The sequence below is a fragment of the Ostrinia nubilalis genome, chromosome 24 (genome assembly GCF_963855985.1).
Source record: "Ostrinia nubilalis chromosome 24, ilOstNubi1.1, whole genome shotgun sequence".
Lineage (NCBI taxonomy): Eukaryota > Metazoa > Arthropoda > Insecta > Lepidoptera > Crambidae > Ostrinia > Ostrinia nubilalis.
Window position 1 is genome coordinate 9,683,709 of NC_087111.1, and position 27,225 is coordinate 9,710,933.

At 38.7% G+C, this 27,225-nt stretch overlaps 1 protein-coding gene and 1 long non-coding RNA gene across 2 annotated transcripts in view; one reads left to right on the top strand and one right to left on the bottom strand.

Annotated features, from left to right (window-relative positions):
- The window catches only part of LOC135083664 (uncharacterized), a 30,736-nt gene that overhangs the window by 2,396 nt on the left and 1,115 nt on the right, over window positions 1-27,225 (top strand). The window contains exons 2-16 of the mRNA XM_063978372.1: window positions 662-972; window positions 1,184-1,353; window positions 4,579-4,718; window positions 5,565-5,727; window positions 6,257-6,415; window positions 10,314-10,508; window positions 10,980-11,113; window positions 11,723-11,796; window positions 12,249-12,336; window positions 12,920-12,985; window positions 14,241-14,311; window positions 14,715-14,762; window positions 15,965-16,040; window positions 19,267-19,396; window positions 25,717-25,923. Coding sequence (XP_063834442.1) covers window positions 662-972; window positions 1,184-1,353; window positions 4,579-4,718; window positions 5,565-5,727; window positions 6,257-6,415; window positions 10,314-10,508; window positions 10,980-11,113; window positions 11,723-11,796; window positions 12,249-12,336; window positions 12,920-12,985; window positions 14,241-14,311; window positions 14,715-14,762; window positions 15,965-16,040; window positions 19,267-19,396; window positions 25,717-25,923 — 2,032 coding nt within the window. The remainder of the gene's footprint in view (window positions 1-661; window positions 973-1,183; window positions 1,354-4,578; window positions 4,719-5,564; window positions 5,728-6,256; window positions 6,416-10,313; window positions 10,509-10,979; window positions 11,114-11,722; window positions 11,797-12,248; window positions 12,337-12,919; window positions 12,986-14,240; window positions 14,312-14,714; window positions 14,763-15,964; window positions 16,041-19,266; window positions 19,397-25,716; window positions 25,924-27,225) is intronic.
- Window positions 23,494-24,507, bottom strand: LOC135083965 (uncharacterized). Its single transcript, XR_010259737.1, has 2 exons — window positions 24,328-24,507; window positions 23,494-23,598 (listed from the first exon to the last, which is right to left on the bottom strand). It is a non-coding gene; the product is annotated as an uncharacterized LOC135083965 (long non-coding RNA).

Below are 27,225 nucleotides of genomic sequence, written 5' to 3' on the forward strand. Positions count from 1 at the left end.
AGGGGGAAATAACGCCTCCAAAATAATCCCTTTCGCTCGCTCCTGTAGGTGAAAGTATTGTTCTCGCTCGCCCGTCTCACCCATCTACCTGGTAATTACAAAAGACCTAGAACAATACAGTCATTTCTTTGAATTCACTTTGTTTTGAATAGATGAGCTTATCTCAGAGGCAGCGTTTTTAAAGAAGGATGTGGTAATATTTTACAAATAATATGTAGACCCAAATGTTGATAAAGTTTCATTCAAAAATCCGTTGCTGCTAAAATATGAATGTTTTTGAAAGTATGACGTCGCGTCGTGGTATTAATTTTGAAAATGAAACGAATGAATATGAAATATTTTCAGCGACACATAACAGCATCAAAAATATGAAACAAAAGTAAAACTAAATAGAGTTAACTAAATTTTGTTGATTATGTAGGTATGTTTCAGTTCTAACATAGCCAATCATTATTTTATTAATCAAATAAGTTTAATATCATCATAGGTAACCTATAAGATGAATAGGTACCTATTATGCCTCGAATAAGGCTATTTACATATGATTAAACAGATTACTTGACGTAAAATGATGAGTAAAACCCCTCAACGCAATGTGTTATTTCAATGATTAAGTTCCTAACTCTATCTGGATAATATTATTAATTTCTTAATCATACAGATGTCTCGACATTCAAGTCACGAACGTGCGTTAGAAAACACAGAAGTCCTTGAGGTCATAAGAGAAGAACAATGTTCTCCTGCAGTATCCTCGGTAAACATGGACGCCGTATCCAAAACTGTTGCTGAAGCACCGAAAGCATGCGTTGATTGCACATGTTTAAATGACCTTGAAAAAATGAAGGATTCAAAGAATCCTGAAGAAATTGAAAGGATGATGTTAGAAAGAGAAGCAGTTTTGCGGCGTGAATTTCTCCAGAAGCTGGAAGGAGAAACGAATGACCTGAAGGACAAATTTGACTATATTTTACAGTATGTTTTGTAGCAAATACGTAATTCAGTTAAAGTTTTAGTAGAATCAGCCTGAGATTTGTCCAAAACTTTTGAAATTCAGCTAAACACAGACTTTGAAACGAGTTTTAAGCTAGTTTCTGAATACAGTTCAAGGTTTTAAAACTATTTTACCGTAGTTAGAATTTGTAATAGTATTAGGTGTGTAATTTTATTAATGCTATTTTATCAGAAATGAGCAAGTGAGAACATCGTTTATGCTTCGCGAGGCGCACAGAGAACGCCAAGAAAAAATTGGCGCCTTACAAACTCAACTTGAATGCAAGAATTTAGCTGGAGTCATGTATGTGATGTGTACAGAAAGAAGGAAGAGCAAACTGGAGCGACTGAGGCTCATACAAGGTATTAATTTTATCATCTGTGGTTATTTATAAAATGGCAACATTGAACGGTTTTGACATTTCGCATGGCGCGGAGAGTTGACGATTAGACTTGATTGAAATTTTAGATCGCGGGTTCGAATCCCAATGTTGATGATTTATTAAATTCATTTTTTTTATTTTCTTTTAGAAGTTAAGAAATAGTAAATAAGTTAATGTAATCATTTGAGTAGTACGCTTAATAATCACCTTAGACAATTACGTAGGTAGGTACTTACCTAAGTATAGGTAATACTAAACTTTCTAACCAAAAGCACTTATTACTTAAGTGAGTAATTAGCAAATTTATACACTTAACTAAATGAGTAGAATTTTCGCAAACACTAATTAATTAATGAAATTCCTTAGAAAAGTAGATAATAAGTAACCTACTGGTAATCACAAAAATCGGCCCACCTACGTTTTACAGGAAAACTCGTTTCTACTGACACAATCACGGTGCCCCAACAATATTGGTGTTATTTGAAAGCCCAATAAATATCCTTAAAGAAAAACACATTTAATTTCTTATTAAACGATTAACATAAACGCTATAATATACAATAAATTTTAATGTGACTTGAAAAAAGACCTCACTTTGAGCTCACCTCTGGGATCAATTAGACCAATTTTTATGATTATAAAACCAAATAATGATCTCACGTGTCCTCTTTAACAGATGGATAGCGATTAATCCCAACTTAACAGTTTTATAGCCATAAAAGTTGGCTCAAAGCGTAACTACCTATGTTTTCAAGAAGTGGCTCTGGATTCTTCTACAGGCACATTTTCGGAGTAAAAACCTTTCCTTTAATGAAATGAAGCTTTGAACTAGGCTTTTAAATGGTGCCAATATTGGTGGGAAGTGGGGATGCATACGTTTGAAAGTGCTTGTCGCGGAAGGGTCGATTTTTGTGATGACCAGTGTATTTAGCCCATTTAGACCTACCGTGCCCTATTTATTTTATGTTACTTTCTAAATCTTATAAAATGATAAAAACATAGTTTATTAAAATTTCTTGGCAATTAGAGTCTCTACTCAAACTAAATCGTGGGTTCGATTCCCATCTTAGACAGTTCGACTTTTTCAAATTGAATATAATAATGTAGGTACATTATAAAGATAAAAAATTAGACCATAATATTTAAATTTCATTTTCAACCAAAATGCAGGTAAAATCATAAATTATGTACTTAGGTACTTTTATTTCTTCAAAATTCTTCGCGTGGGATTTTTTCCCATACATTTTTTATCATAAAGGCTACTTTTCATACGTGTTAATAAACTTATCTTTCTATTATTATAACCTACCTAACTACTTTTCCTCTAAAAAGTCTGCTTCAGTTAAACAAAAGAAACAAACCTTTTATTTTGTTCTTTCACAATTTCTATTGTTAAATGAGCAAGTGCTTAGAAGTACAACAATAGATTATGTTTAAATTGAATGAGTTTTCCCAAAATACATTATCTGCTACTTAGTAATCGCCTGGTATTTTTACCCGTTAACTTATCACTGTGTGGTGATTAATCAAAGCTTTTAACCAACTGCCTAAAAGTAAGTCATGTTTCTCGTAAGTAGGTAGGTATGTGGTATTTATGTTCATTTAAGAACGATGTTGTTTTTACATTTAAGTCTGAAAGGTAGTTTAGGTATTTCAGTATTTTCAGTGATGTGAGTTTGCTAAGAATAATCGCTTAGGTGTCATTGTAATTAATTGTATGTTTGTTAATTTATTTTAAGTAAAAGTAAAAAATATAATTTTATTGTACCTACACATTTCGATATAAATTTTAATTAATTTATTTATACTTTTGCACATTATACTGTGCAGTGGCGGACTTAATGCTAGATGGCATTCTCTGCCAGTCAACCACAATTATAATCTACCTACTAAGTAGGTCTGGGACAAATAAATCGTTTATGGTCCGTGGTTAGTAAAATTGTTTAGCTCAGATTAGCCCCCGGCGGGAATTGAACCCGGGATTGCTGCTAAAAATTTTAATCTGAAATTGTCAAAATTCAAGGGATCTGTGAGAGTTTTTGTGTACAAACTACCGAGGTAAACTTTAGTAGGTACCAATATCATCAAAAACATTTCACGTGATTCGAAGTTTTGAAGTTTTTAAAACAAACAGCATTTTATAACACACATTACTCTAAGGCGCAACATCTTACTTTAACATTGATAAACGTCAAAAATCTGTCAAACTCCATACAAAAAGCACCGGTTATCGTTATAGTTATGGTCAAAATTAGGTGGTGCAACTCAGCCTAAGAATTTCTAATTAAACTACACACTTGCCAAAAGAGTTTTCACAAATAGTTCTTACATTACCGTTTTTGGAATTTGAGTAAACAGAAACAGAAAATAAATAATTTCAACTAGCGGCCCGCCCCGGCTTCGCACGGTTGCAATGGAATTTCCCGGCTTTTCTCTTCTTTAATACATGTTTTATACCTAACCTTCCTCTTAAGTCACTCTATCTATTAAAAAAGTGATCCTATAAGGGTTCCGTTTTTTCCTTTTGAGGTACGGAACCCTAAAAAACGCATCAAAATCCGTTGCGTAGTTCTAAAGATTTATCTATAGGTAGCTAGGTATCTAATCTATACTTATAATAAATCTGTAGTTTTCAAAATAACTATCAGGGGGTGATTAGTGATCGATACTGATGCCAAAAATGCAATCAGTAAAATTTTTGTCTGTCTGTCTGTCTGTATGTTCCTTATAGAAACAAAAACTACTAGACGGATTATAACGAAACTTGGTACAATTATTCTTCATACTTCTGGGCAGGTTATAGTATACATAGGAATTCCCACGGGAACGGGAATTAGCGGGAAAAATCATTTGTATGAAAAATCTAAACCGCTTAAGTTAGACGCTTGAAATTTGGCATGCAGGTACCTTAGTAAATTTGAAGCTTAGTTACAACAGGATATTGCAAAATTCCTACGGGAACGGGAGTTAGCGGGAAAAAACATTTGTATGAAAAAATCTAAACCGCGTAAGATAGATGAAGGGGGTAAAACGGGATCCACGCGTACGAAGTCGCGGGCGGCCGCTAGTACATAATATATAGGGACAGACAGCGGAAAGCGACTTTGTTTTATACTTACTAAGTATGTAGTGATAAGTTACACGCGTTTTCGCGCTGTGACAAAATGTTTATAAGCTTTTTTAATTAAAGTCTGGACATTTTCAGAGTACACCAACTACATCCGAGCCCTGCAGACCATCCTGGCTGACGGTCAGGAACTGATCCTGAGACTGTCTCGAGGGTACAAAACAGCCGCTAGAGTCGACCACGAGTGGCGGGAGAAGATGAAGATGGTCATTAAGGAGGTGATAATCATCATTATTTACAGGATAGGCTTTATGTTCTACTCTTTATGTGGGTACGAGTACCTAGTTACCTACTAGCGGCCGCCCTCGACTTTGTACGCGTGGATCCCGTTTTACCCACTTAGGGGTGGAGTTTCGTAAAATCCTTTCTTAGCGGATGCCTACGTCATAACATCTACCTGCATGCCAAATTTAAACCTGATCCGTCCAGTGGTTTGGGCTGTGCGTTGATGATCACTATGTCAGTCAGTCAGTCAATCAGTCAGTCAGTTACCTTTGATTTTTATATATTTAGATTGTAAAAAGCGCAAAGGGAAGAATGTGATCATCAAAGAGACGATATTAATATTGGCTTCACTTCGAGAGACCTGTAACCAATAGAACAAGGCGATTGTGGAGGTACCGCAGATTCGACTTTGAAATCGTTTGTAGTCGTCAATAAGATTCTAATGCTTTGCACAATGCTTATAAGTTATACTCGTAAGTATGACATTAATTTATAATGAAAATCTTTAACCTAAACGGCCAAAAAATAGCGTGGGCAGGCCTCCTACTAGCTGGACCGACAATCTGGTAAAGGTCGCGGGAAGAATCTGGACGCGGGCAACGCAGGACCGTTCATTATGGAAAGCCTTGGGGCAGGCCTTTGTCCAGCAGTGGACGTCATTTGGCTGAAACGATGAATCAATTTTAAGAAATTGGGTACTTACTTAAGTATGAGACTAATAAGATGCTCAATGGTTCCGATTTATTTATAGCCGGGTTGATTAGCAAAACAATTTAAAAAAAGAAAGTTTAAATTATTACCCGACTGCATCAGAAGGAGCTTTATGTTTTTTGTCTCAGTTCCAAGCCTACGTGTACCACTTCAGCGGTGGTACTCCTGAATCCAACCAGTACCTGTTCGATCTGCCTGCCCTGCTGAAGACGGAGGCATCGGTCTACGACGACCCCAAAGAGGACCCCATTGAGGAGCCCGACCATGAGGGGGAGGAGGAGGAGGCTGAGGGTAGGAAATAAATAAAAATAAATAAATAAATAGAGTTAGGAATTGCAGTCATTATGAATAGGTATAATGTATTTCAAGTATTACAGGAAAATAAAACGCATAGGTAAATTACTTAATGAAAGTGCTAACATTATCAATTACCTACCAGACAGGAAGCCGATCTTTATTTAACTGTTATGTTCAGAATCAGATTAATATCACTGCGGGTTTGACAGTTTAATTCACCCCCGGGACTTTGGTCTTCAGTGGTTAAAGTTTTTACTTTTTACTGATTGCACAAGATAGAGTAGTAGAAGTGGAAAAGACAAGTGCAAATAGTCTCGATACACTTAAATCAAATCAATTCAAAAATATTTTATTCAATTTTGACCACTAGTGGCACGAACGTCAAAAAACAGTAAAAAAAGAATGGGGCACTTTGCATGTCTCCTTATCTTTTGGGCCCTACCACTGACAGTATTGGATTAATTCGTTTATAGTAGGCTAACTAAATAATTATTTTTTTCAACTTAAATCATTCACGAAACAGACCCCAACGCGGAGAAGCCGTGGTGGGAGCTGATCGAGGGCGAGTGCAAGCCCTTCATCATGTTCGGGGACATGGCGGAGTTCCGCCCGCCCCAGCGCAGGGAGGTGCTGAAGGCTGTCAAGGCGGCTGCCACCGCGCCCAGGCAGTGGAAGGAGTATGGTAGGTCATAGCTGGACATTACCACAGAGCTTAGATCGTAATACAGCCCCCCTAGACCAGTTACAAAACGTCACAGCTTTCATTTCGAAATCGCTTCATAAAGCGCAATAACTCCAAATTGCTTCACGAAGGGCAGTAACTCCAAATTGCTTCACGAAGGGCAGTAACTCCAAATTGCTTCACGAAGCAGTAACTCCAAATTGCTTCACGAAGGGCAGTAACTCCAAATTGCTTCACGAAGGGCAGTAACTCCAAATTGCTTCACGAAGGGCAGTAACTCCAAATTGCTTCACGAAGGGCAGTAACTCCAAATTGCTTCACGAAGGGCAGTAACTCCAAATTGCTTCACGAAGGGCAGTAACTCCAAATTGCTTCACGAAGGGCAGTAACTCCAAATTGCTTCACGAAGGGCAGTAACTCCAAATTGCTTCACGAAGGGCAGTAACTCCAAATTGCTTCACGAAGGGCAGTAACTCCAAATTGCTTCACGAAGGGCAGTAACTCCAAATTGCTTCACGAAGGGCAGTAACTCCAAATTGCTTCACGAAGGGCAGTAACTCCAAATTGCTTCACGAAGGGCAGTAACTCCAAATTGCTTCACGAAGGGCAGTAACTCCAAATTGCTTCACGAAGGGCAGTAACTCCAAATTGCTTCACGAAGGGCAGTAACTCCAAATTGCTTCACGAAGGGCAGTAACTCCAAATTGCTTCACGAAGGGCAGTAACTCCAAATTGCTTCACGAAGGGCAGTAACTCCAAATTGCTTCACGAAGGGCAGTAACTCCAAATTGCTTCACGAAGCAGTAACTCCAAATTGCTTCACGAAGGGCAGTAACTCCAAATTGCTTCACGAAGGGCAGTAACTCCAAATTGCTTCACGAAGGGCAGTAACTCCAAATTGCTTCACGAAGGGCAGTAACTCCAAATTGCTTCACGAAGGGCAGTAACTCCAAATTGCTTCACGAAGGGCAGTAACTCCAAATTGCTTCACGAAGGGCAGTAACTCCAAATTGCTTCACGAAGGGCAGTAACTCCAAATTGCTTCACGAAGGGCAGTAACTCCAAATTGCTTCACGAAGGGCAGTAACTCCAAATTGCTTCACGAAGGGCAGTAACTCCAAATTGCTTCACGAAGGGCAGTAACTCCAAATTGCTTCACGAAGGGCAGTAACTCCAAATTGCTTCACGAAGCAGTAACTCCAAATTGCTTCACGAAGGGCAGTAACTCCAAATTGCTTCACGAAGCAGTAACTCCAAATTGCTTCACGAAGCAGTAACTCCAAATTGCTTCACGAAGGGCAGTAACTCCAAATTGCTTCACGAAGGGCAGTAACTCCAAATTGCTTCACGAAGGGCAGTAACTCCAAATTGCTTCACGAAGGGCAGTAACTCCAAATTGCTTCACGAAGCAGTAACTCCAAATTGCTTCACGAAGGGCAGTAACTCCAAATTGCTTCACGAAGGGCAGTAACTCCAAATTGCTTCACGAAGGGCAGTAACTCCAAATTGCTTCACGAAGGGCAGTAACTCCAAATTGCTTCACGAAGCAGTAACTCCAAATTGCTTCACGAAGGGCAGTAACTCCAAATTGCTTCACGAAGGGCAGTAACTCCAAATTGCTTCACGAAGGGCAGTAACTCCAAATTGCTTCACGAAGGGCAGTAACTCCAAATTGCTTCACGAAGCAGTAACTCCAAATTGCTTCACGAAGGGCAGTAACTCCAAATTGCTTCACGAAGCAGTAACTCCAAATTGCTTCACGAAGGGCAGTAACTCCAAATTGCTTCACGAAGCGCAGTAACTCCAAATTGATTCACGAAGCGCAGTAACTCTAAATTGCTTCACGAAGGGCAATAACTCCAAATTGCTTCACGAAGGGCAGTAACTCCAAATTGCTTCACGAAGCAGTAACTCCAAATTGCTTCACGAAGCAGTAACTCCAAATTGCTTCACGAAGGGCAGTAACTCCAAATTGCTTCACGAAGGGCAGTAACTCCAAATTGCTTCACGAAGGGCAGTAACTCCAAATTGCTTCACGAAGGGCAGTAACTCCAAATTGCTTCACGAAGCAGTAACTCCAAATTGCTTCACGAAGGGCAGTAACTCCAAATTGCTTCACGAAGCAGTAACTCCAAATTGCTTCACGAAGGGCAGTAACTCCAAATTGCTTCACGAAGCGCAGTAACTCCAAATTGATTCACGAAGCGCAGTAACTCTAAATTGCTTCACGAAGGGCAATAACTCCAAATTGCTTCACGAAGGGCAGTAACTCCAAATTGCTTCACGAAGCAGTAACTCCAAATTGCTTCACGAAGCAGTAACTCCAAATTGCTTCACGAAGGGCAGTAACTCCAAATTGCTTCACGAAGGGCAGTAACTCCAAATTGCTTCACGAAGGGCAGTAACTCCAAATTGCTTCACGAAGGGCAGTAACTCCAAATTGCTTCACGAAGCAGTAACTCCAAATTGCTTCACGAAGGGCAGTAACTCCAAATTGCTTCACGAAGGGCAGTAACTCCAAATTGCTTCACGAAGCAGTAACTCCAAATTGCTTCACGAAGGGCAGTAACTCCAAATTGCTTCACGAAGCGCAGTAACTCCAAATTGATTCACGAAGCGCAGTAACTCTAAATTGCTTCACGAAGGGCAATAACTCCAAATTGCTTCACGAAGGGCAGTAACTCCAAATTGCTTCACGAAGCAGTAACTCCAAATTGCTTCACGAAGCAGTAACTCCAAATTGCTTCACGAAGCAGTAACTCCAAATTGCTTCACGAAGGGCAGTAACTCCAAATTGCTTCACGAAGCGCAGTAACTCCAAATTGATTCACGAAGCGCAGTAACTCTAAATTGCTTCACGAAGGGCAATAACTCCAAATTGCTTCACGAAGGGCAGTAACTCCAAATTGCTTCACGAAGCAGTAACTCCAAATTGCTTCACGAAGCAGTAACTCCAAATTGCTTCACGAAGCAGTAACTCCAAATTGCTTCACGAAGGGCAGTAACTCCAAATTGCTTCACGAAGGGCAGTAACTCCAAATTGCTTCACGAAGGGCAGTAACTCCAAATTGCTTCACGAAGGGCAGTAACTCCAAATTGCTTCACGAAGGGCAGTAACTCCAAATTGCTTCACGAAGGGCAGTAACTCCAAATTGCTTCACGAAGGGCAGTAACTCCAAATTGCTTCACGAAGCAGTAACTCCAAATTGCTTCACGAAGCAGTAACTCCAAATTGCTTCACGAAGGGCAGTAACTCCAAATTGCTTCACGAAGGGCAGTAACTCCAAATTGCTTCACGAAGCAGTAACTCCAAATTGCTTCACGAAGGGCAGTAACTCCAAATTGCTTCACGAAGCGCAGTAACTCCAAATTGATTCACGAAGCGCAGTAACTCCAAATTGATTCACGAAGCGCAGTAACTCTAAATTGCTTCACGAAGGGCAATAACTCCAAATTGCTTCACGAAGGGCAGTAATTCCAAATTGATACACGAAGCGCAGTAACTCTAAAATGCTATACGAAGGGCAGTAACTCCAAATTGCTTCACGAAGCTGAGTTACTCCAAATTGCTTCACGAAGCGTAGTAACTCCAAATTGCGTCACGAAGGGCAGTAACTCCAAATTGCTTCATGAAGCTGAGTTACTCCAAATTGCTTCACGAAGCAAAGCAAGTAGATAAATAGTAAAACGCCGTAACGAAGCGATTTCGGAATTACAACTATCACATTTTGCCACTTGTCTAAAGGAACAAAACATTCTAGCGTCAGATTTTAAGATATGACTCATGTGTTTAACATGACGCAATAGGGTCAACCAACTTGACAACTGCTAGGCTCATCAATATTGCCTACGAGAACGTCATGACGTCATCACGCACGATAATTTGCATGGCATATAGTTGGAAAACTGCTAAGCGAGGATCAAAGGTCATCCCACCTAAATGCGGAGAAGCCGTGGTGGGAGCTGATCGAGGGCGAGTGCAAGCCCTTCATCATGTTCGGGGACATGGCGGAGTTCCGCCCGCCCCAGCGCATGGAGGTGCTGAAGGCTGTCAAGGCGGCCGCCACCGCGCCCAGGCAGTGGAAGGAGTATGGTAGGTGGTATTTAGACATCACCAGAGATATGATAATACAGCCCCTAGACAAGGAATTACAACGTCACAGCTTTAATTTCGAAATCGCTTCACGAAGCAAAGTAACTCCAAATCACTTCACGAAGCTGAGTAATTCTAAATCCTGAATTACTTTTACTCTAGTGTTAGATTTTAAAAACCAACCTAAGCCACTTTAGTCTAAGGTTTTATACAAACAAGTGTTACGTTTTATAATAGGTGAGGCCATAACTCAATGGGTCCCACAAAGTTGTTTTCGATGCACATTTTATTTTTGGATATCAGATACTTAAGTTGAAACCTACCTATACTTACAAGCTTAAAGTTTTATAGGTACCTACATATAAGTTTTCCGTGTCCGATCTGGACATCGACTTTAGAACCTTGATTCTTAATACAGAATAAACTCCAGAATATATTAATATTCATAGACTTGATTTCATTTGTTCCCAGTGTTCAACGAGATGTTCCTAAGGGCGGACTGTTCCAACGCTGACGTCATCAAGGACGAGTACCCCAACAGGGTGCCTCCCCCGGGCAAGTGGGAGTGCCAGGCCGTCCAGACAGACAGGCAGTTTTCGAAAATGGTTAGTCTTCTACAACTTCTAGCTCGTGGAACCCTAAGGCTGAGTTAGGCGATTATCCACACTGCTCCGCGCTCCGCCGCGGTCCGCGTGATTTCATATAAAAAATCCCGCGCGCAGACGCCTTGTCAGTGTGTTGTGCCGCGCGTGTTTTCTATACAAACTGAGGTACTTGCATACAATGATTAAATCTGTCGTCCCGCGTACCGCGGCGGAGCGCGGCGCAGTGTGATAATCGCCTTAGGCCCGGTTTTTTGATTCGTAGTTAAAATAACCAATAGTCAAATTTGACAGATGTCAAATGACAAGTGGTTAAATATCAGAAAAAAATGTTTTTCGAACAATGGTTAGCTTGACTTTTAGTACATTTTTTAACTATCAGTTAACATTTTGTTAATATTTAACCATTAGTAGCAAAATTTAACAATTTGTTATTTTAACTAAGAATCAAAAAACTGGGCCTAAGTGGTCACATGAGACTTCTCGATTCGTTCGTACTTGAATACACTTCTTTGGGGAGTACATTCTTACGTAGTAGGTACCTATATGACGTCAGAATGGTGGCTTACATTCTCACCTGATAGAAAGTTATGATTTGATTTATGTTTGCAGTCAATATCGAGCCGCCGAGTGACCACTACTAGTATGGATGTTCGTGGCAACATGGGCTCTATACTGAAAATTATGTAAGTTCTTCTGACACATACACATACATCTGAAATTTATCATACGTACGTAATGTATGAAAAGAAGGTAGTGTACGAGCACGATCGTACATCCTGCTGCACCGTCAGCATCGACCGCCGGGCGACCCATGAACCCTCAGCGTGCACCGTCGGCACTCTACACCGACGGCACACTAACTTATGAAATACTCTTAGGAAATAGGGACTCTAGGCTCACTAGGGAGTTAGTTCCCTTCCTGACCGCATATCCCGGGCACGGGAGTGGTGCCTTACAACCACTGCCTCCCGCCCGTACAGGTAGTAAAAAATAAAATAGCCAATTTGTAAATAGACAGAAAGCAATGTTTTTTGTAGAAGTAGGTAAATTATGACATAGATTGAAGTAGGTCATTGCTTGTAATATTAAGCTAAGTAAATATGACAATTTCATTTAGATTAATCACCGTTTTCAGTACATCAAACATAGCACCTGAGGCTCCAAACAAACCCAATATACTGGCGGCTAGGGATTCTATGGAGATAGCTTCCACTACTAAACTGGTAAGACAAAGACGCACAGATTTACTTTTAAGAATAAGCTAATGCCTTCTGAAATTACATAGAAAGTAAGCACTAAATACAAATTCATGATCACCATCAAATAATTTTAAGCCCCCATTGCAGGGGCGCGAAGCTCTCTAAGATGTCCGCATATTTGCCCTATCATCATCATCAACATTTCAGCCACAGGACGTCCACTGCTGAACATAGGCCTCCCCCAATGACTTCCAGATCGCACGGTTGGTAGCGGCCTGCATCCAGCGCCTTCCTGCTACCTTTATCTGTCTCTATTATTATTGTCCCATAGTGGACTTTTATGAAATCAACGGGAAGAATAGGTCTAATTCTACTCTGTTGGAAAGATACGAAAACGGGACTGTTCCCACCTCTCTTTCCCACCACTGCAACTCCTGTGTAGCCAGGATCTACAGCTTGACCGCCATAAAAACCCAACCAGTGAAGGTCAAGTTTGTCCCGGGGGAAAGTTAAACTGTCATTGGACCCGCAACGAAATTAATCAGAAGAACATAGGAGGTTGCTGGAAAGATACAGTGTATCTACTGAAATGCCTATTTATTTGCAGAGAGACAAGCACCACCACAAGCATACCGACCCTGCTAGAGTCGTGATCAACGTCGGCAGCAGACGGGTATGATATCTTTTCCCATGTACTAACTTTTACATCTATGGCATGGGTCTTATAACCCAGCTAATAATGTCCACTTTTGACTTCTGGGGGGAAGTGCCAGCGCGGCAGCGTAAGGTTTAAACCATAATTACGTTAGTGCCCAATTTGTCTACCATAGACCATGTTGAAAAAAAAAACGGCAAGCGACTGACACAATCAGAACGGCCTGAAGCTAGCATGCATGTGACGTTTTATGAAGTTTCATGAAACATGCTTACTTGATAAGCACTCACACGCATGTATATTTATCAGGCTGTTAAAACTACTAATATGTAACTACGTGACTCGCATACCGTTAAACCAAAATATTCCAAATCTGCAGTCTTACAAAGCATTCAAAAGCAAAAGTTAAAAAAAAAAACGCTTCGTGATAATTTAAAACATGCCATAAATAAAGTATCCTAATAAACGTCAAAAACACCCAAAAACTGCAACATTTCTTTGAAGTCCACCGCTATCTTTCCCTGGCAATATTGCCAGGAGTTTGTTAACAATGAGGATAAAAAGACCTATTGTTCTACTTAAAGGTCAAATTTTTATGACGAACAGCTTAAGCAGCCCCTATCCTGAGTATCCTGTCCATTGTGACGTAGTTGCTACGTCATAAAAGCCTACCCTTGGCACTTAACGCGAATTTGTTTAAATAGACCTTGGGAAAGGGTTATTTTTTTAGCAAAATGTTGTTTACTTGAGTTGAAATGTTAAATACATTGCCTGGTATTTTAAAGATAGCAGAAGTTAAGTTTCGAGTAGATTTGTATCTACGCTCCTACTGAATAAACCGTCGACTATAAGGACAAGAGCTAGCAATATCTGAAAAAATCTGAGAAATTGTTGTAACATTAGTAGGAAGTAGGATTGTCGGAATCCTTATTAATGTTATATGCGAAAGTAACTCTGTATGTCTGTGTCGCTTTCGCGCCTAAACCATTGAACCATTTTTGATGAAATTTGGAATAGATATGTTTGTAGTTTGAGTACCGAGAAAGGACACAGGGTAGTTTTTATCGCGATTTTTGAAACAGGGACGCGCGCGATACAGTTTTTCTGTGACAGACAAAATTTTACTCGGGCGAAGCCGCGGGTGGAAAGCTAGTATTCCTTTAAACAGGCATTTTGGGAAAAGCAGTCTGGAATTAGGTCAGGAATGTTAGCAGTATCTCTAGGTATAAGATCTAAACCTTACGGAGTTGATAATAAGGTTGTTTTCCAACAGACGTCAATGTTCAAGCAAGACTTGGAAGACACTAGTGACGAAGTTGGGACCTCCCAGCAGAAGAAGGAACAGTGAGTTTTAGCTGTCTCACTGCCAGTGCTAGGCCGAGTTCCATCACTTTACTTTAACCAAACCATAACCGATGATTTTTGTATGAAGTATTAGAATTTTGACGTTTGTTATAGTATAAGTAAGATGGTGTAACCCAGTTGTATGTAATTTAACCGTATGAATTATTCGAGAACATCATAGAGCGTAGGCCGTAGCTCTCTTAGGTACTATACATTTATAAATAGTATATCGTGTAACTCTGAGTAGGTACAGAATTCCTGTTAGCAATCATGAGATTACTAACATTTTTCAGACAAGGGAAATAAATAATAATTAATACCCACTGATTAGTTTATTAAGTCCCTTTCTTTCACTTCCAAGCGAAGAAAACGTTTAATTCCTATTAACTCTATCAAATTACAGGAAAGATCTCGATGACGAGGAAGAAGATGAGTCCTTATCATTGCTTGGGTAAGTTTTCTGTTAATTCTTCTGTCTAGGTACGTAAAATCAAAATACCTAATGGATATGTCCATCAGGCTTAGGCACAAATGTTCTGGATCATCTCATGTTTGCTCCTGGAGATGTTTTAAAAACCTAAAATGATTTTTTTTTGTTTTTGTTAGTGAGTGTTATTGAGATACACATGGAATGGAAGCTAGTGGAGTACTCCAATTGCAGTGCAGTGATTTAGTTTGTGAATAAAATAATTATGATGGTTGTAATTTGTTAGTTCCTTAAGTTTGGTTAAATTCTTCAGCTTTTTGCTGTCTTCTTTTCTAATTATGTCTGGTAAATTATATAGGTTGATATTTAGCATTTGCCTGTGCCACTTATCTTGCCTTGGAAAACGATGTTTGGAACTTTGGAAGGAACTATAAATAAGTTGCCTCCGAGGCTCCGACCATTCTATTGTTTCTTGCAGCCAGCAAACCCAGTGTGGTTTGGCAACTGCGCATAGCAATAAGCGACGTTGCCAGGTAGTTTATGATGGACTGATGGAGGCTCAAAATGAGCATAGGAATTTTCCTGTGTCCAAGCAAAATTGCAATTGTTTTGTTACTTTGCTACGTTGCCAAACTTATAGAGAGACTTGCTTGTAGTTTTTTTTATATAGATAGGTACCTACAGTTGTAATTGTTTTTCATGTTTTGGTATTGTTCAAGCAACGAATCATCGGTTTTTTTCCGATCGGTTATTTAAATGTACAAGTAAAAATATACAAGTTAGTGCATATTCAACAGCTAATAGATAAGATTTTTTGTAAACATTCAATTCCGTTGTAAACACTATCACTCGACAAAGAAAATAGGTATTACACGAGTAAAAATATGTATTTATAGTGATAGTTTGAGTCCCAGGGAAAAACAGGACAGTTTTTATCTCGGTTTTTGAAAGGGACACGCGCGCGTATAGTCTTTCTTCCATGATAAATAAAAACTCCCGCTGTGAAAAAAACAAGTACCTATCTACCTACGCTACCTGAACAAATTTTATGATGATGAATGATGATCAATTAATAAAAAACTGTTAGGTAGGTTTAATCCATGTAGCTTTTAGCTCATAGAAGACTCGTGTAATGCAAAACAACTTTTCTAAAGACCCTACGCCTGCTCATGACTCTTACAAACAATTACCCTAACAAAAATTATTACCTGCCATTTTTTTGACAGGAGCATCCACAATGACAGCCTGCACGTGATACCGTCGCACGTGCCAGAGAAAGACCACAAGATTCATTACGAGAAAGTGAGTGAGAGAAAACATAGACAACATAGACAAGGTTGCTAGACTTTTTTTGTGGGCTTTGCCGTGGAGGAATCGGCGTGGGAGACTAAAAAAAAACCGGCCAAGTGCGTGTCGGACTCACAAAGGGTTCCGTACCATTGATTTATGAAATTAATTTTTTTACTTAAAGTTATTTGTATGAAAGATTACGCGGTAATAAGCGGTTTACGATTTACGAGGTATTAAAAAAAAACTACTTACTAGATCTCGTTCAAAACAATTTTCGTTGGTAGTTTTTAAAACAATTTTCGTTAGTAGTTTTTATAGTAATGTACATCATATGTTTTTTTTAGATTTTTCGTTTTCTTATTTTAGAAGTTAGAGGGGGGGGGGGGGGGACCAACTTTTTTCCACTTTGGAAGCGTCTGTCACGCAAACTATTCGGTTTAGAAAAAAAGTATTTTAGAGACCTTGATATCATTTTTAAAGACCTATCCATAGACACCCCACACGTATGTATTTGATGAAAAAAAAAATATTTTGAGTTTCAGTTCTAAGTAAGCCCCCAATATTTATTATTATTTTTTTATTTTTGCATCAAAATCTTAAGGGCTTAAAAGGGTTCCGTTTTTTGCCATTTGGCTACGGAACCCTAAAAATGGCGGACCCCATTCTAGGATGGTTTATGCAGTAACTTTGATTCAAATTCAAATTCTTTATTGCTCCAATGTTGATTGATTGATTGGGCTGTTGACACCATTAAAATTACTTTATCCTGAACCTGAAAATTAAATTACTTTTCTACGTAAGGCTGCGTTTTCACCAGAGATAGATGTGCGAGGATGCGGAGTGTGTTTGTAAAGGACTGCTTACAAACTTTTTTCTTTACAAACACATCCCTCGCTATGCATCCTCGCAAATCTCTGGTGGAAACGCAGCCTAACTGTAAGTTGCTGTTCTTGGAGTTATTTTGTATAAAAAAATAAAACTAATGGTGTTGGCAAAATTAGGTAGTCACATTTTCCAAAGCCAGCAGAATATATGTATGATATAATCGAATTTTATTTTATCAACATTACCTCTAGCACGAAAAACTTTCGACTTGGAATCGTTTGCGTATTCGAATCGCCATCAAAAGATTTAGTATGAAAACTTAAACACCAACCTTGTGAACGTGACGTAAAGTGATCTTAGCAAGGGAAATGGTAGCACGAAACTAATTTAGACAATCGAGATCGTCACTTTTTTCTATGTCGTCACGTTATGGTTGAATTCGAAAGCTTGGCTATCGAAGTTTGTCGAATACGCAAACGATTAAAAGACGAAAGTTGTTCGTGCTAGAGGTATACAGGGTGTCCCGTAATGTAACGTCAAGCCGGAACTGGGTGTTGAGGCAAGTTATGCTGGTTATCAGAAAAATATAAAAAAAAATCTATGTGGCATTTTGTCAAAATAATAGGCATTTTAAAAAAAACAAAAAAATCTACTCCCGGTGACGGTCTTTTTACTCGTGTTGCCACAAATCTTCACTTTTTCCAAATTTTTTTTTGTTATGTAACCCTGAATAATGCTTTTCTAAATTGTTATCAAAATTACAAAACCAGCTGCTCCAGCTTGGATGAAAAAAATACATTATTCCCAAAAAATTTTTCAAAATAAAAATTTTGCCTAGTTTAAACTGACTGTACTGAAAAAAAATTGTACTACGCGAGTGTGGCAAGTGACGTCATAATTTGGCGCATTTAGTAAGGATTCCAAAATGGTATAACACTTGGTAAATTCTTGCTGTGATTGTCGACAATTTTTGGTTTTTTGGAAATAATCCCGTTTTTAACATTATCTACCTTGGTTAAAAATTATTGTTCTAATGTGCCCAAAATTCAAGTTTCTGTGACTGACTACCGTACAGTCAGTCACAGAAACTTTTGTCATCATGACAGTAATTAGTAGTTGACATACTGTGACAAAAGTCACCCGTGCGCGCGCGCCTTTACTACCTGCTCTGCCTGCACTTGTACTTGGTAACAGGGATAATAAGGATATGAAGTTTCGGTTATGGATACGGTTACGAATATTAGAATAATATTATACCAGTTTCGGTTACGGATATGAAATCATTTCAGATTATCCGAGAGTTTCGGATAATTTCGGTTACGAAATTATTAGAATTTCAAAAATGTAGGTATAATTCAAATAGCAAGATGCTGCGTGACCCACATAGCTACTTTATGTACCAACTAAGACGACACCTATGTATGATAAAGGTAAAACAGGCTGGCATATATTAGATGGTGCCAGGGAATGCCAGACAAGTTGGTAACAAATATTAAGATTTAAGGTACAATTCCAAGACGTGCCGCAACCGCAAACTGCAAAACTCTATGAAATCGGCAGCGCGGCATTGCAGCTGCGGCGTGTATACTGCAGATTTCATAGAGTTTTGCAGTTTGGAATTGTACCCTTGAGACTCCGCCTTTATCCGAAACTATCCGTAACTTTTGAATCAGTTTCGGTTACGGTAATGGATATTTTTTTATTTCGGATATCAGATAGTTTCGGTTACGGTTACGGATATCCATAACATCCCTGCTTGGTAAAATGGCCCTCTCCGCCCCGCTCATACCTTTTAAAATGGCTTCTTCACCTCACTTAAGCCAGAAACTTGAATTTTGGGCACATTAGAATAATAATTTTTAACCAAGGTACATGAAGTTAAAAACGGGATTATTTCCAAAAAACCAAAAATTGACGAGAATTACAGCAAGAATTTAAAAGTGTTACACCATTTTGGAATCCTTACTAAATGCGCCAAATTATGACGTCACTTGCCACACTCGCGTAGTACAATTTTTTTTCAGTACAGTCAGTTTAAACTAGGCAAAATTTTTATTTTGAAAAATTTTTTGGGAATAATGTATTTTTTTCATCCAAGCTGGAGCAGCTGGTTTTGTAATTTTGATAACAATTTAGAAAAGCATTATTCAGGGTTACATAACAAAAAAAAAATTTGGAAAAAGTGAAGATTTGTGGCAACACGAGTAAAAAGACCGTCACCGGGAGTAGATTTTTTTGTTTTTTTTAAAATGCCTATTATTTTGACAAAATGCCACATAGATTTTTTTTTATATTTTTCTGATAACCAGCATAACTTGCCTCAACACCCAGTTCCGGCTTGACGTTACATTACGGGACACCCTGTATAGGCCTAAATAAAATAGATTACTATAATTTCTATTTTTTTTTTCAGGTTTGTCCAATGGAGAAGTGCCAGCGTATGGAGGTGGACTCATTCATTCGTTCCCTCCCACCGTACATGAGGGCCAATCCGTTCACTCACTTCGAGCAATCCTATGAAGACTATGAAACTTGCACTAAAGGTCAGTCCCTTATAATAGCCCGTTTACGACCTATCTCAGATCCACTTGGTTTTTCCATACCTACAAAATTAAAACCAAAATCTATCTAATTTAAAACTCAAAGGTGACTGACTGACTGACATAGTGATCTATCAACGCACAGCCCAACCACTGGACGGATCGGGCTGAAAGGCATGCAGGTAGATGTTATAACGCAGGCAACCGCTAAGAAAGGATTTTACGAAACTCTACCCCTAAGGGGGTAAAACGGGATCAACGCAAACGGCCGCTAGTATCTCATAAACCTACAGAACTAAATTGGTTGCAAACTCGTTGGCGCGTGCCCGTGAATACACAGTGCGCGTGGACGCACAGGGTGACACACGAACCAATGACAGCTCTATTCAACGCTTTGCGTTCAATTTTCCGCTTCACTTAACCAAGCATCGTTTGTGAATACGGATGTATGATTGGTTCGTATGTCACCCTGTGCGTTCACGCGCATTGTGAAACCTTATAGCAATGTTTGTGAATACGGGCGTTAGTTGCAAATGACCAGTGTGCTTAGTGCGAGTTTACACCAAACTAGTGACTGAAAAATAAATTACATGAAATGTATGACAGATAGTACAGCGCCCCTAGCGGATACTTTCAAGAACTAAAATCTTCATAGAATTTTTAACGCACTCGCTAGCTACGACGTTCTAACTCGCACTAATCACGTAGGTACTATAATCCCTTACAAGTCACCCTGTATACATTTAATTTATTACATTAGGTACTATTTATGTTATTAATGTACTAAGAAAAGAATAGGCGCTTGTAGAAAACTACCAAGGTTACATACTTAACCATTAATTGCTTTACTAATTAATGTTACACAGATGTGATAAAAGAAAATACAATAAAATTAAAATTTACACAAAATTCGTTTTAGAACTATGAAAACGTATAGAGTTCAAATTAGCATTATAATCAAAATATTGTTTACAAATGTGTTAAGTTAGACACGTCTTTTATTGAAATAAATGAAACAGAAAAATTTTTAGAGATATTACTCGTGTAGGTACTATTTCTTTTGATAGTAGAAAATTAGCATCACAAAAGAAAATTTAAATTAATAGAGGATAACAAGCATGTTATTAAGTATGTGATAGCTGCTTCAGGCAATTTATACAAATATTATTTACTAGCTGACCCGGCGAACTTTGTTCCGCCTTAATGGCAATAAATAAGCAGACTTTTTTTTTAATTTCGAACGGGATAAAAAGTATCCTATGTCCTTCTCCTGGCTCTAAACTACCTCCCTGACAATTTTCAGCTAAATCGGTTCAGCCGTTCTTGAGTTATAAGTGGAGTAACTAACACGACTTTCTTTTATATATATAGATTACTAGCTGACCCGGCGAACTTTGTTCCGCCTTAATGGCAATAAATAAGCAGACTTTTTTTTTAATTTCGAACGGGATAAAAAGTATCCTATGTCCTTCTCCTGGCTCTAAACTACCTCCCTGACAATTTTCAGCTAAATCGGTTCAGCCGTTCTTGAGTTATAAGTGGAGTAACTAACACGACTTTCTTTTATATATATAGATAGATATAGATTTATTTATTTGATCACCAACAAGGCTGCATTGAAGCATTCACAAGAAAGTCGGCCGTTTGGTGTAGTGGTTCGAAACGGACTCCTATTCCGGAGGTTGCGGGTTCGATTCCCGCACAGTACAAACATTTGTGTGCATGAACATATTTGTTTGTATTGGACGGGATGTTTTCTATGTATAATATGTATGTATTTACAAAAAAAAAGTATTTAAGTATGTTTATATCCGTTGTGTAGTACCCATAGTACAAGCTTTGCTTAGTTTGGGACTAGAAGCACAGTGTAAAATGTCCAAGAATATTTATTTATTTATTTATTCACAAGAAAAACTTACAAAAACGACACTTTTAAAGCTTTATAAAGCTAAACGCGTTAATCTCAGGAACTACTGGTCTAATGGACAACACGCATAAGTTGTAATATTAAGTTAAATTATGACTTAATTTAAAGTTTAGATCACACACATTACACTAGTTTTTATTTCACCTCAATCCATCCAGTATTACCGAAGATAGAGCCTCGAGAAGTTTACGGACTTTTTAAAATTTTCAAAAATTTCCAATATTCGCGCGTGACGTCACAACATGATTTTGCAGCCCCCGCACGTTAACCCATTTACCACTTTTTGTCTTTTTCCAACTAAAATAAAATTTTACCTAACTGACAACTGTTGTTAGTTGTCATCGTTCAATCACATTTCAAACTAGGCGCTATAAAAGTAACCATTATTATGCCACCTATTGCCAATTTTGTGCACTATGAAGCCATTTTTACATTTATGCACTTAAATATACATTTTCTGGAAAAATAACCAAGTTTGTATCTCTGTGCTCAATAACGAGTAAATAGTCCAGTTATTTGTTAATTTTACTTGGAAAGTTTTTCGGAATTTTTGAAAATTGGTGAATAAATAGATTTCGCCATGTTCTTTCCGAATTTTGTGACCTCGTTTATAGCCACGCGCGAGCCCGCCTTATTGAAAAAAATCCGCCTTAAAAAGGTTTTTGACAACTACTCTTTTCATTTTATAATTTTTGGGACATAGACAAGCTATACGATAAATTTCATGTAATGTAAGTTAAATAGATTTAGAGTTGTGAAACAGTCAAATTAATGTACCTGCTAAATTGCGAGTACTTTTTTCTTTGATCATGGCAGGACACGCTGCCGGGTGTCCTAAATATGCGGAAGTATAAAAAAAATCGCGTTGCTGAAGTATACATTTTTTTTGTCTTGTTTGTTTCTACATTACATAATTGTATCCTACTATTATTATAAATGCGAAAGTTTGGATGTCTGGAAGTTTAAAATAAAGTAAAATAATGTTTATTTCTCACCAACATAACAGATAATATTATGATAAAAAACAATCAGGAAAAACAAAAAGTAAGAATGTTGGTGGGTTGATACCTGAACTAGGAAGATTCCTGTGTCTCAGGTTTGTTACTCTTTCACGCAAAAAGTACTCAACGGATTTTGTTGAAACTGTACAATATTATTGTTTGTAACCCAGAATAACATATAGGCTATAATTTATGCCGATCTGTGACACTAAATTTCACGCGGGTGAAGCCGCAGGCAAAAGCTAGTCGTGAAATAAATAGGAAAGTTTAAGGTTCTGAAACTATGGGCCTCATAAGAAGGCTCAAGGTCACCCAAAGGGTAATGGAGCGGGCTATGCTCGGGGTTTCCCTGCGTGATCGAATCAGAAATGAGGAGATCCGCAGGAGAACCAAAGTGAGCGACATAGCACGCAGAATTGCTAAAATCAAGTGGCAGTGAGCGGGACACATAGCTCGTAGAGCCGATGGCCATTGGGGCAGAAAATTTCTTGAGTGGCGACCACGGGCTGGAAGACGTAGCGTGGGCAGGCCTCCTACTAGGTGGACCGACGATCTGGTAAAGGTCACGGGAAGAACCTGAATGCGGGCAGCGCAGGACTGTTCATTATGAAAAACCTATGGAAAACCCAAAGGCCTCTCACCTTTGTCCAGCAGTGAACGTCATTTGGAACGACGAAATAGGAAAGAATGTAACTATCAAAAATCTTTTCTAAGGCAGCATTTTTCCAATTTCGCAACGAGCGCGGCAATCACACTTAACTAACAGACTAACAGAGAGCATAGCGAAATCTATTTTAATCACCAATTTTCAAAACTCACGGAACACTTTCCAGGTAACCACGTTAATTTGTATCAAACGACTGGACTATAATTAAATTGATATAAAAATTTGGGCACATCTTCTCAAAAACAAAAGAACTGGTGCTAAAAGGGTTAAGTGACGTTTTGACATTTGTAGAGGGCCTTGTAGAAGGGGAGGCTATGGTGCTGAATGTGGATTAACTCGAGTGTCATAGTAACTTATTAGACTGCTAAGCTTGATGATAAAAAGAAAAATATTTTATTCAATGTACATAGTCTGGTCATAAGTTCTGTCATATGATAATAACTTTTGAATTTTGAATGAAGGTTTTAAAATCATTTTTTACTGAATTAGAATTAAAAAGAAAAAATGTGCGATAGTTCGAATTTTATTTTATGTGTAGTGGACGCATAAAGAAGTCCGAACTGTAGTTGTCACGTTGCATTGCTACGCGCCAAAGCAGATTTTCGTTGTGCTGAAAAAATTTAGTTTATCTTTTCATTAAATGATAGGTATAGGTGTACCAGAATCTCATGGCAAACAAATATATTGGAAAAGTGTGTCTTTCATATGCAAATGTCTATGGCTTTATTGTCACCTGTGAACGTAAATCAAGTGAACTGTCAGTCGCTGCAGAAATTTTGTAATCTCTTCATGCCTATTTGTTATTTTTGTGAAAAAGTCGAAAAAGCTTAAGCAAGTCATATTGTTTTCAATGTGTATTGTAAAATAAGGCATAATTCAAAGTAAATCTTTGATTTTAAAGCGCGTCGTTGAGTTGACAGTAAGTTGGAGTGAAATTGGATACATTTAGGTTATTACCTAACTGCGTCAGTAGGAGGTTTTTTTTAATATTATTCTTATAATAGCTGCTTTATCGGAGGTTTCAGGTCTACCTCACAAATTGGTGCAGAGGAATGGTGAAAATGTTATGACCATGTAAATAAAATTGAAAAAGATTTCATCAAGTAAGATGTAAGATAGAATAATTGAAATGGTGGAAGAGCAATTTATAATAAATAACTCTTTATCTTGATCATCTATTGAAGAAAAGTGGAATCCTTGGAATAATTTTCTAGTTCTGAATGAAGTGATTAGTTATAAGTATGATAAATAATAAAATTAGTTACATAAGTAATATACGATTTACTTATTTTTCAAGACATTTTCCTATTATATTACTGACGGGATTGCTACCATGTACCTTAGTTTTGAGTTTCCAATATTTCGGCACTGTTGCAAGCGCCATGGTCACGGAGTAACTGAAGAAATTAAAACCAGACATCGTTCAGATGTGCGTTCAAAAGACCTGAGATTTAAAAAAATCCCACGTTTCGTTTAAACAGTAAGCGAAAAAAAAGTGACTTGAAAATGGAATACAAAATGAAAAGGTATGGTAAATGATAAGTCTTTATCAATGAAGAAGCAGAAGTTCAATTTCATGTGACCTCCATCTAGGCTAGTTTCCATCGTCACTCAAAGTTTGGCTGCGGTCTCAAATTTGGGCTTAATTGAGGTATTTTTTGGGTGAGAGGCATAAGAACTAATGCCGTTTTATATCAAAAATTCATACTTAGAGGTAATTTACCAGGTACAAAGTATTTCCTTGTATGTTAGTCTGCCACTCTTTAGTAAGTCCCGAAATCCCCGCTTCGGCTCCCCTACTAACCATTCTAACCATTGTACACAGATAATATCTTACATGCAGCTTTTCATGTTACTACGTCACATTTTCTAAATCCGCGCGGAAAATCGCTCCTAGCGGAAGAGCGCACTTTGAGCTTGAATATTTCAGTCATTTTTAAAGATATCAAAAAAGTAAAAATACAGTATTCATTCTAATTTTTTGTAGTTTTATTTGGCATCTTCAACAAAAATTGTGCGCCATGTCCATTTAAAAAAATGTTTTGTGTCGGATAGCCCATTTATCGAGGAAGGCTTTGGGCTATAAAACATCAACCTCCAGCTAATAGGGGCGGAGCAGTAAGGAAAAATGTTGTTCATCATCATCATCAACAGCCCTTTACAGTCCATTCCTGGACTATGAGCCTCCTCCACTGTAGTGGAGGGTTTTGCCATAATCCCCACGCTTATTAATGTTGCACAAACGGGAAATATTATTATTTTCACGCATACAAATTCGTGTAAGTAGTTGCTACAGTCAATCAATTTACACATTTCTAAGAGCTGAGTTCTATTGCGGCGGTTCTCCTCAGCACTTGCCAAATGTTGGTCTCGAAGCGCTGGTAGGGCAAAAAGATTACGCCCGTATTCACAAACGATGCTTGCTTAAGTGAAGCAGAAAATCGAACGCACAGCGTTGAATAGAGCTCTCTGATTGGTTCGTGTGTCACCCTGTGCGTCCACGCGCACTGTGAGACCTCATAGTAATGTTTGTGAATACGGTCGTATGAGACATGTGAGTGAAGGCTCCTTAAGAACAAAACTCTAGTTTTTTTATTATTTTTTTATTTTAATTTTAATATTTGACGATAATAAAATAAAATAAGCACTATTTTTAATATTCTATGCAAATAAAGGAATTTTGACTTTGACTTTGCTGCCTTGGCTTTACTAACCAGTCATCTCGCAGAGCAACTGGAAATCCTGAAGAAGAGGATAGAAGATAAGAAGAACAAGGAGAAGCCTGACCATCCAGGTCTGGAAGAGAGTCCGTTAGCTGAATGGAACCCTGAGGTGGAGGGTGTGGGAGTGCAGACTTCAGATGCGTCGCTACCTCCTTGTACTTGCCGCGTACCCAGTCCCACGCCTGTGTCCAGTGCTGGAAGGATGTTTGATAGTAAGACACATCTAAAGCCTGGTCCGTGAGCACGTAGAATCCCGTCCAATGATCCCAAGCTACCCATCCCTATCGCTCGCGCGTAATTATGTTGCTGTCGCGCTCGCACACTCACTGCGGGCGCCCGTCGCACAGTCGCGACAGCAACATAATTACGCGCGATCGATAGGGATGGGTAGCTTGGGGTCATTGGACGGGATTCTACGTGCTCACGGACCAGGCTTTACAAATTAATAAGATTTCTATAGCCTTAGCCACACATATCACGATAACTCGAGTATTCACACTGTCGCGATGTGTTCATCATCATTTCAGCCATAGGACGTCCACTGCTGAACATAGGCCTCCTCCAATGATTTCCACAAAGGCCGTACTGGAAAGCATAGCGTAGGACGTCCACCCACAAGGTGGACCGACGACCTGATAAAGGTATTTAGCAGGTAGGCGCTGGATGCAGGGCGCTACCAACCAGCCAAATATTTACGTCGACCGAATTATTTAGTGATTTTTTGCATAGTCGCAAGGACTTCGCTCTGCTGTCACCCGAATGTTATCACGATGAGTGTGGCCCAGGAGTAAGAGAAGAGACGTCCAGAAACAAGTTGGACAGATGACCTCATAAAGATAGCAGGAAGGCGCTGGATGCAGGTCGCTACCAACCGCCAAATCTGGAAATCATTAGGGGAGGCCTACGTTCAGCAGTAGACGTCCTTTGGTTGAAATGATGATTATGATGAATGCTCTTAAGGGACCAACATTAAAACCATCTAGATTGATTGATCAGCTGTTAAAATTATTTACAAATTCTTAGTAGATTCAACACGTGTAGTCCCATACTTACACCGAAAAAGAAATGCGTCATAAAGATGTTGCTTGTTTGTTAGAGACGAATTGACTTACGCATCTGCTATTATGTAACTATTATTTTGCATAGCACGAGCAAAAAGGCTGAAAGTTCACCAGTTTTGTTTCTCTGCATACATGCATAGTACCTACTGACTACGGAAAAGGAAGGATTATGGTTTCAGCAGTCTTTGTATCATCATCTCAGCCATAGGACGTCCACTGCTGAACAAAGGCTCCCCCAATGATTCCCATAATGACTGGTTGATAGCGGCCTGCATCCAGCGCCTTCCTGCTGCCTTTATCAGATCGTCGTCCGTAGCGCCTAAACTGTTCATTGATTTTGATGATTAAGGTGTCAATCGATTCGTTAATAGCCCGGGCCACATAGACGACATTTTAACCGACTTTAACTAAATAGGAGTAGTTTTTATCTTGTGATTCCGTAGTCGGGTTACA